A 10,323-nucleotide genomic window follows, 5' to 3' on the forward strand; every position below is an offset into this window, starting at 1 on the left:
ATTCCAAATGAACCTCGAGGCCTCGCCCTAACATTTCCCCAACACCACAAAATTGGCCAACTTGCTCTATGGTAAGTAACCTTTTAACTACTAGCGAGTTTAGTAATATCCCGCAAGGCAGATTTTAAACTATGAGACAGCTTCTCTCTAGGCCACTGTGTTTAGTGTGTTTACAAACAGGCTTGGAGTTCTAGGTTTCTTCATCATCAGTGAACACAGAGCATCCTAGAGTGCCAGCCTGTTCATGAGGGGTGTGCACGAAAGCACGCAAACTATAGCAGAGTGCGTGGGAGTGAGGGGGTCTGATGTTCCCGTATTCAGGTATATGTATACACATTCACACAGACCAACAAGTCAAGCATTCTCCAAACTCATTTGAACAGAGACCCAAAATAATTTTAATGCAAATAACAAAATGAGTTAGCCTGTCTGCATCACATCGCCCCTCAAAGAAAGAATTACAGTACTTTATAAAAATGTCATAAAACACTCAAACTACGGTTCCTTCAAACACAGCTGATGCTATCTTTGGTCCTAATATTTGCTTCTTGGATGTCGACTAATTTTGTTGTTGTTATTGTCCTTGAATAACTGGTAATAAGCACCAAGTGGTGGCTGATTCTACCTACAGGTGAGAAGCTGGGATGTTTTCTCCCTGATGTTGTCATTTCTTTCCAACTTCCCAAACCCGTGTCACACAGCAGGGAAGAGGCATCTCTCATGTCTCAAAAAACCTTAATGGCACAGGTGGATGTGGGCACTGAATGTTTTACAGTAGTGGCAACCAGCCAGGAAAATCCACAGGATCACTTCAGACTGCATTCAACACAGATGCTCACGCAGCCTGATGTTTTTTGTGAAGGGAGTTCACGTATTGCTTGGAGGGGGTTGATCTCCGGTTCTAAGGTGTTTTGTTTCCAGTGTGACTACCAGAAAATGATAAGATGGCCGGGCACAGTGGCTCACCCCTGTAATCCCAGCACTTTGGGAGGCTGAGACGGGCAGATCACCTGAGGTCGGGAGTTCAAGACCAGCCTGACCAACATGGAGAAACCCCGTCTCTACTAAAAATACAAAAATTAGCTGGGCGTGGTGGCGTGCGCCTGTAATCCCAGCTCCTCAGGAGGCTGAGACAGGAGAATCACTCGAACCCAGGAGGCAGAGGTTGCGGATTGCACCACTCCAGCCTGGGCAACAAGAGCGAAATTCAGCAAAAAAAAAAAAAAGAAAATTATAGGAAAGCACCAAGGTAGAAAGTTTCAAAGGAATTTAAGATTCAACTTCCTCTATGAGTCTGGGTAGCATCCTGTTAATCCTAGGGGTGTAAACCACATTCTAGCCCACGACATGATCAGTGATAGTATCTCACGGAGGCAGGAGGTGACATTTGTCCTGTCTCTGGCCCCAGGCCAACCTGTACTGCATTGGCAGCTTCTCCATAGGGAGGGGGTCGTATCTCAGACTCCAAACTTCATGAGGGCAGGGGGGATATGTGGATTTCCTCACTCCTGTATTTTCAGAGCCTCACACAGTGCCTGGAACATAATAAACATTTAATACTATCTGTCAAAAACAAATGAATGAAAGAGTAGATGGAAATAGTCAATCTTGCGTTGAAGAGATATCCATGGTGGCCCTAAAACTACTCAAGTCAGACGTCTCTTCAGCTCCACTGGAACTGAGCTGGTGCCAAATCATCACTCCACTCAGCAGAAGGTCAAGTGCACAAGCATTTAAACAGCACAAGGTCCCACACCCCATCCCAGGACAGCCCCCAGCATCCTGCTCCAACATAAGCAGAAAAAGACAATGAGGTGCAAACAGCTTCTCTCCTGGGGTGGTTCCTGGGTGGCCTGCATTGCCACACAGCGCATCAGGCTTTGATCCTGAAGGACAAGCCCCTGAAAGCCCTATTTCTCACCACAGTCTTAAAATCACCTGGAAAACATTCACCCAGACCCGTTGAATCAGCCTGTCCCAAGTGGCATGGGAACCCCTAAAGCTTGAAAACTCCGGCTCTATGGGACCCTCTCACCACATTTACTGTTGGGACCATGGGCCTCTCCACAGACATGTTTTCTGGGTGTTACACAGACAGGTACTGCCCGATAAATGTCATCTGCACGAACTGAATGGAGCTATATTTAGACTGATCTAAATGCCTACAGGAGCATTTAAAAATAGGCACACATAAAGCAGATTGCCTCCCATGTCACAGGCCTCGATTTTGAATTATTTTATTTTATATATATTTGTTGAGACAGTCTCAGACTGTTGCCCGGGTTGGAGTGCAGCGGTGCAATCTCGGCTCACTGCAACCTCCGCCTCTCAGGTTCAAGCGATTCTCCTTGCCTCAGCCTCCCAAGTAGCTGGTATTACAGGTGCCTGCCACCACGCCCAGCTAATTTTGTTGTATTTTTAGTAGAGAAGGGGTTTCACTATGTGGGCCAGGCTGGTCTTAAACTCCTGACCTTGTGATCCACCTGCCTCGGCCTCCCAAAGCACTGGGATTACAGGCGTGAGCCACTGCACCCAGATGATTTTGAATTCTTGGTGGTGTTCTTTGCAGCCTCCATCACAGTGTGTAATTAGTTTCTTTTCTTTTTTTGAGATGGAGTCTCGCTCTGTTGGCTAGGCTGGAGTGCAGTGGCACCATCTTGGCTCACTGCAACCTCTGCCTCCTGGTTCAAGTGATTCCCCTGCCTCAGCCACCTGATAGCTGGGTTTACAGGCACGCATCACTACGCCCAGCTCATTTTTGTATTTTTAGTAGAGACGGGGTTTCACCATTTTGGCCAGGCTGGTCTCGAACTCCTGACCTCAGGTGATCCACCCGCCTTGGCCTCCCAAAGTACTGGGATTACAAGGGTGAGCCACTGCACACAGCCAGTTTTTCTAATTAATTTTTAATCTGTCTCCTCCATTAGGCCATGAGCCCTAGGAGGACATTGTTTCGAGAGGGTATCCCCTGTGCCTGGCACACGCATGCAAGTCATGATTTATGTTGATGAATGAATGAATGAATAGTGGGTGGGTCCTCTGAGGCTCTAGCAATAGGGGTGAGAGGCCAGCCAGGTGTAGCATAAAGGGCTGGACAAGAAGGGAGAGGCCTTCTGAGATAGGATGGGAAGGAGGCTGCACCCCACTCCCTGAAGGTGTCTGAGTTCACATGGCCCAGGAATGGAGTTTGGGGGCCCTAGATGTAGACAGCTGTGGCGATGGAGGCCAAGGTTTTGGCCTGCTGCGGGGGTCACATTCACCTCCCCATCTCCACATGATGACATCCTAGCATTTTTGAGGCAGCTCTGCTCACCCGGCACAGGGACTGTGGTCCCCAACTTCAAAGCATCTGAAGCGTTGCCCAGGGAGCGTGTTAGAAATGCAGATTCCCCAGCCCCATCCCTTGAAGACTCTGATTCTGTAGGTCTGGGGTGAGGCGGGGCGCTGTAGGTTTTGCCTGAAGGTGAGTCTAAATCTGGCACGCAGGTAAAGGATCACCATTCCTAAGGCAAGCAGGTGACACTGTCGGCAAATTGAGGTGAGACTTTTTCTGACCCACCCCTATACCAGAGGGTTGTTTGGGCTCTGGTGTGGATCCAGACAGAACGCCAGGGGTTACACCTGCTTCTCACTTGGAACTTGGCCTAAACCTCTCAGGAAGCTGTCATTCTTCTATACCACACTTCACCCTCTTCCACCCACCACTAGCAGAGAGATTCGGGAGGGGCTTGGGCCGGCTGAAACCTACAGGAAGCGCATCCCCAGAGACCCGGCTTTCCCAGCCTCTCGTCTCCTCCCATCACAACCCCACAGTTAAGAAATGTCCTGTCAAGCGCTTTTGGATTTGAGCATTGCTGGATTTTTGCTTGTGTCTTGCTGAGACTTTTGAGTGGGCAGCAGTTCTGAATACCAGCGTTCATAGTCTATTCTCTGAATTCAAGAATGCAAAAACTCTTCTCTCTTTTGGATTTTTCTTCTTTTCCTTTTTCTTTTTTCTTTTTTTTCTTTCTTTTTTTTTTTTTTGGCTTTTAAAGGAAACAATACGTTTGCTAGAAAAACCTCAAAAAAATAATGATTATATACAAAATGGTTATCTGAATGTGGATTCTGTACGGCAGTGAAAGCGACCCAGCTCCGGGGCTCTATTTGCGCTTCCTCAGTATCAGGTACATCATGCCGCTGACGAAGGTGCAGGCGAACGCCACCCACGCCAGGATGTAGGAGTAGCCGTAGCTGCCTTCTTTGGTCATGAAATAGAATTGCATGTTTTTCTCATGAATGTCTTCACGCCTGTCTGTATAAATGGAGGCCGCAATCATGACACACAGACCTGTCAGGAAGAAAGGTGAACTTTGAATAAACCATGGACCACAGTGCACCCTGGGTACAAACTTCAGCTTTTACTCTTTCTTTGTTTATTATTATTTTGTTGAAGAGACAGGATTTGGTCATGTCACCCAGGCTGGTCTTGAACTCCTGAGTTCAAGCAATCCGCCTGCCTTGGCCTCTCAAAGTGCTGGGATTACAGACGTGAGCTACCGCGGCCAGCCTTCAGCTCTTATTATTAATAGGTATCTATTTTAGTCTATTGGAAAAATTACAACTGATGTTTTGTGGAAGGATATTGTCACCTACCCTGTAGCTATTTTGCTTCCCATTCTTGCTAACTAAACCCAGTTTTGTTTGGGCAGCCACATCACCAACCCAGAGCGTGAACGTAATTGGTCTAAGGCAGAGGTCTACAGATGTGCCCTGTAGACAGGAAGCAGTTTAGGTTTTCTGCGGGCCACAGTAGCATGACAACACCCATAGAAGATACAAAAATGAATGCTAATGGCAGTGTTACAACAAAATTTTATTTACAAAAACACGTGGCAGGCCAGATTTGACCTATGTGAGCCATAGTTTGCCAGCCTTCTTCTTGGCAATCTGGTTCCTGTTTACTTGTTACAGCCGATGGGTCAGTACATGTACCAGTCCTGACCACAGAAAACCTTCAGTGAAAAATATGACTCCCTGGGCCAGCCACTGTGACTCACTCCTGTAATCTCAGTACTTTGCAAGGCCAAGGCAGGTGGATCACCTGAGGTCAGGAGTTCGAGACCACCCTGGCCAACACGGTGGAACCTCGTCTCTACTAAAAATACAAAAAATTAGCCAGGCGTAGTGGCAGGCGCCTGTAATCCCAGCTACTACGGAGGCTGAGGCAGGAGAATCGCTTGAACTCAGGAGGTGGAGGTTGCAGTGAGCCAAGATCGCACCATTGCACTCCAGCCTGGACAACAAGAGTGAAAACTTCCTCTCAAAAAAAAAAAGAAAAACAAGAAAAATACAACAGCCTGAAAAGAGAGAGATGAGGGAGGAGAAAGCTTTTTTAAGTTGCTCTACTTTCTCTTGCTGACTGCTTTAGATATTGCAGGGACAGGATGAAATGTCTGGAGTTGCAACAGCCTTTTTGGAGCCATGAAGAGGTCAACACCAACACTAAAGATGACAGAATAGAAGGATGGAATGAATGAGTGGAAGTGCTTGACGCTGACACTGCCAAATCAGCTCTAGAACCTTTTCTACCTCCAGAGTACTTTTTACGTAAAAATAGCAACTATCTTTGCGACTGAAGACACATTTAATTCGATTTTCTCTTACATAAGGCCAAAAGCACCCGAACTGTAATACTTGTGGTCCTTGGCCGGGTGTGGTGGATCACGCCTGTAATCCCAGCACTTCGGGAGGTTAAGGCGGGCTGATCACTTGAGCCCAGGAGTTCAAGATCAGCCTGGCCAACAGAGCAAAACCTCATCTCTACTAAAAATACAAAAATTAGCTCAGTGTGATGGTGTACACCTTGTAGTCCCAGCTACTTGGGAGGCTGAGGCACGAGAATCGCCTGAACCCGGAAGGCAGAGGTTGCAGAGAGCCAAGGTCGCACCACTGCACTCCAGCTTGGGCGACAGAGCAAAACCCTATATCAAAAAGTAAAAAAAGAAATACTTGCTGTCCCAATATTTACAGACATTAGAGCTAAGATGAGGTTAAGTGCTGTGGTTTTCCTTGGGGGACCCATCCCTCTCCCGGCCAGGCAGTTTTGGTGGGACTGTCCTTCAAGATGCCCAGACATTCAATGGCCAGGGGCCAAGCATGCAATCTCTGCCAATCAGATTCTCACTCCTGGAAACCTGAATCTAAACAGTGACCCTGTTAGGCTTCCTTGATTCTGACGGCATCTCCCTGAAGCCGCTGCCTGTCAGTGGCTGGTGCCTGGATCTTCTTTCCAAGACCTGGATTTTCAGCTTTTCCTTTGATTCTTGCAAGTTACCCCCAGAATCCCATCTCTCACACGAGTAAGAGTATCTGCCGCTTGCGTCTAAAGATCCCTGCCTGATATGGCATCTAAACACCCTGCACTTTGAAGCAGAACAGGGAGGGCCAGGTCTTTGGACCAGAAAATGGCCAAAGAAATTGGGGAGAAGGGGATGCTATGGAAGGAAAATAGGAAGACCTGTGACTTTCATATTAAAATATGGCGGAATTTTCATATATATGAAAATTTATATATAAAATTCCTAAATATATACATTAGGGTAATCAATTTTGACTAAGTGGCTTTACAGATCAACAGACAAACTTAGACAATAACGGAACATAAACTTCAGAAGCTGGGCGCGGTGGCTCATGCTCGGAATCCCGGCACTTTGATAGGCTGCGCTGGCGGACTGCCAGACCAGCCTGGGCAACACGGTGAAACTCCATCTCTACAAAAAGTACAGAAATTAGCCAGGCCTAATGGCGCATGTCTGTAGTCCCGGCTATTTGGGAGGCTGAGGTGGGAGCACTGCTCGAGCCATGGAGGCTGAGGCTACAGTGAGCCATGATCACACCACCGTACTTCAGCCTGGGCAACAGAGTAACCACCCAAGCCCCCCCACCCCAAGTTAAATGACAGGATTCAATTGCCTTTAATGGGGTCGGGGAGGGTGGCGGTCCACACCTCTAACTGGCAGATACACAGACAGCAAAGGAGGGGGATCAGACACCTCCTCACTACCTCGCCTGGGGTCCTTGGGGAGGTCGCATTCCCCCTTTAGGCCTCATTTGTTCTGGCTCATTGCTCTCCAACGCTGGGCTCAGGGACAGGAGTACAAGTCCCCAGACTCTAACCCAGCAGATTCTGATTCAAGAGGGCAGGCTGGAGCCTTGGGAGTCTGCACTTTAAAAAGGTCCCTGGAAGGGCCGGGCGCGGTGGCTCAAGCCTGTAATCCCAGCACTTTGGGAGGCCGAGACGGGCGGATCACGAGGTCAGGAGATCGAGACCATCCTGGCTAACACGGTGAAACCCCGTCTCTACTAAAAAATACAAAAAACCAGCCTGGCGAGGTGGCGTGCGCTTGTAGTCCCGGCTACTCGGGAGGCTGAGGCAGGAGAATGGCGTAAACCTGGGAGACGGAGCTTACAGTGAGCTGAGATCCGGCTACTGCACTCCAGCCTGGGCGCCAGAGCCAGACTCCGTCTCAAAAAAAAAAAAAGGTCCCTGGAAGGACTGTGGTGGATTTTTGGGGTTCTCAAGATCAAGTGACCATCTGGAATCTTTTGCACTTGAAAACACTTTGATTCTCTGCCTAGAAGGCGTGGTATCCGGCTGTCCAGTGAAAGTGCCCCAAGGGGAGGGGACGCTGAGTGTGACCAACCACCCCACTTTGCCCTGGACTGGGGTTTCCTAGGATGTGGGACTTTCAGTGTTTTTATTTTATGTTGTATTTTATTTTATTTTATAATTTTTTCAAGACAGAATCTCACTCTGTCCCTCAGGCTGGAGTGCAGTGGTGCTATGGTTTGGCTGGGCTGGTCCCCACCCAAATCTCCCCTTGAATTGTAATAATCCCCACGTGTCAAGGGCGGGGCCGGGTGGAGGTCACTGAATCAAGGGGGCGGTTCCCCCATACTGTTCTCGTGGTAGTAAGTCTCGCGAGATATGTTGGTTTTACAAATGGGAGTTCCCCTGCACACGCTCTCTTTCCCGCCGCCATGTAAGCCCTTTTGTTCTCCCTTGTCTTCCACTATGACTGTGAGGCCTCCCCAGCCATGTGGAACTGTAAGTCCATTAAGCCTCTTTCCTTTACAGATTACCCAGTCTCAGGTATGTCTTTATTAGCAGCGTGAGAATGGACTAATGGAAGTGGTACAGCGCCCCACAGCTCAAGGCAGCCTTCACCTCTCAGGCTCAAATGATCTCCTACTCCAGCCTCCCGAGTAGCTGGGGCTATAGGTGTGCTCTGCCACGCTTGGCTAATTTTTTTTTTTGTATAGATGAGGTCTCACTATGTTGCCCAGGCTGGTCTTGAACTCCTGGGCTCAAGCAATCCTCCTACATGGGCCTCCCAAAGTGTTCCTGTACCTGGTCAGGACTTTTAGTTTTAAAACAGAGGATGGTCCCAGGCAAACTAGAACAAATTGTCACTGCACTGCACTGATGACACGTCTCAGGGTCATCCTGAGGGTATGGCAGGTTTGGACTTGAACCTAGCTGGGGAGGTGGAGGGCTGGAAGGAGGTGGTAGTTAGGGTGATTAGGGCCAAGCAGCCTAAGTTGGCTCTGACACCCGGATTTCTTGCCTTCATCAAGCCACTCATTAACTCCTGATTGGAAAGCACCCTAGAAGGGACTTCTGCATTTTGTCATCAGAAAGCTTTAAATCGTCACTGAGAAACAACAAACGATCATGGTGTGGCTTCTGACTTCTGATGTGACTTCAGCCTTGCTAAAATTCCTAAGTAGAAAAAAATGCTCTGAGACCTCTGCTTCCTCCAAGTTTCTCCAGGACTGAGGCTGTGCCTTGTTCATCTCTTGAGCCCCTGCAGCCAGCACAGGCCTGGCGCAATGTGGGCACATCTGTCACCCACCAGCCTGAAACTTGTTGATGGCTTCCCACCAGCTTAGAACAAAGACCCCAAACCCTTTCTATGGCCTGCAAGGCTCCATGGAGCATAGCCCTGCCTGCCCTGCTGGTTCATTTCCCACTGCACTCCAGCCCCACTGGGCGGCCCTCCGTCCCTCCCATCACAGGGCTTCCATCATGCTGTTCCCTCGACCCAGGACACGGTTCCCTCCTCTCTGTACTGAGACAGAACACTGCCAACAGCAACTCCTACTCACCCTCCAGATCCTCTGGCTTCATGTCTCCAGGACGCCTTCCCTGGACTCCCAACTCAATCCAAACTCCCGAATATAAAATGTCCCACTGTGGTACAGCATGTGTGCGCACATACACATACACACACAAACACACACATGCACACAGCACCGCACGGCTGCCAATTTCTCCTTTCCATATCCTCCCTCCTCCTGGCTTCCCTCTTGGCGGCTGGGAAGGGAGTGCTTATTCCAGGAAGCCCCTTGTTAGGGAAGCCCATCGATTTACTTACATGCCATTAGCTGGATGATGGAGGTTAGGACAAACCTCTCTCCCTGCTTCAGGCGGAAGAGCTGGAGCACGAAGATGAAGAAGGCGATGCAGCAGAGAATGGTGGAGAGGATCATCGTGGCCTGGACCGCCTGCAGCGTGGAGTACTCTGCAGGAAAAGGGTGGGGGCGCAGGACTGAGGACCTTGGCCAGCCGGCACTGCGGGGTGCACGGTGACTGTGGCAGCTCCAGAGTAGGGGTGACAGGAGGCAAACAGGCAGGGGTTCAGGCTGTCATCTACATGGTCCGAGCACAAGGGCAGCCAAGGAGTCTTCCAGACCCCCTGCCCTTCACCTCCAGTGTCCATTTGACCAATCGTCAGCACCCTTATCTGGAAGATGAGGCAAGAACCACCTGCTCTGCATTCTTCCCGGTCTGGGTCACAGCTCCCAAATGCTTGGCTCATGAACAGGGGATTCTTTCGAAGTACAAATCCCAGGTTCCAACGTGGTAGATTCTGACTCAAGAAGTCAGGATGGGGCCTTGGGGGTCTACATTTTAGAGAGGGATTCTCGTGGATTCGGGGCTCACGGGACCGAGACCTTGTGAAGTGCTCTGTGGACTCCATAGTAGCCTGCAGGTATCAGAGGCTGATCTTCACGGTCACTACTTACAAAGAGGAGGAGAGCTCCTTTCTTTTCAGGTCAGCCTTAACAGAGACTGGGGTGTGAAGGTTTGGGGCTCAGTACAGAGAAGTTTCAGTGGAGAAGGGAGGTCTAGGGTGGAGGGTGTCACATGGGGGCAGGTCACAGTGAAGCTATGTGTAGAAAGCTATATAGCGTAGGGAAGGCGTCCAGTACATGGGTTACAGGCACCTTCGTGGGCTTCAGTTTCCTCACCTGTAAAATGGGGATATATATATATAT

The 10,323-nt window shown here is 49.3% G+C and overlaps 1 protein-coding gene across 1 annotated transcript in view; it reads right to left on the reverse strand.

Moving 5' to 3' along the window:
* Nucleotides 1-1,534: 1,534 nt before the first annotated feature.
* EMP2 (epithelial membrane protein 2) overlaps nucleotides 1,535-10,323 on the reverse strand; it is a 25,981-nt gene continuing 17,192 nt past the window's right edge. The window contains exons 2-3 of the mRNA XM_011961431.1: nucleotides 9,420-9,616; nucleotides 1,535-4,330 (exon numbers count right to left, since the gene is read on the reverse strand). Of these exons, the coding sequence (XP_011816821.1) occupies nucleotides 4,143-4,330; nucleotides 9,420-9,616 (385 nt within the window). The 3' untranslated portion in view covers nucleotides 1,535-4,142. The remainder of the gene's footprint in view (nucleotides 4,331-9,419; nucleotides 9,617-10,323) is intronic.

The sequence above is a fragment of the Colobus angolensis genome, unplaced genomic scaffold, assembly GCF_000951035.1.
Source record: "Colobus angolensis palliatus isolate OR3802 unplaced genomic scaffold, Cang.pa_1.0 Scaffold55, whole genome shotgun sequence".
Classification (NCBI taxonomy): domain Eukaryota; kingdom Metazoa; phylum Chordata; class Mammalia; order Primates; family Cercopithecidae; genus Colobus; species Colobus angolensis.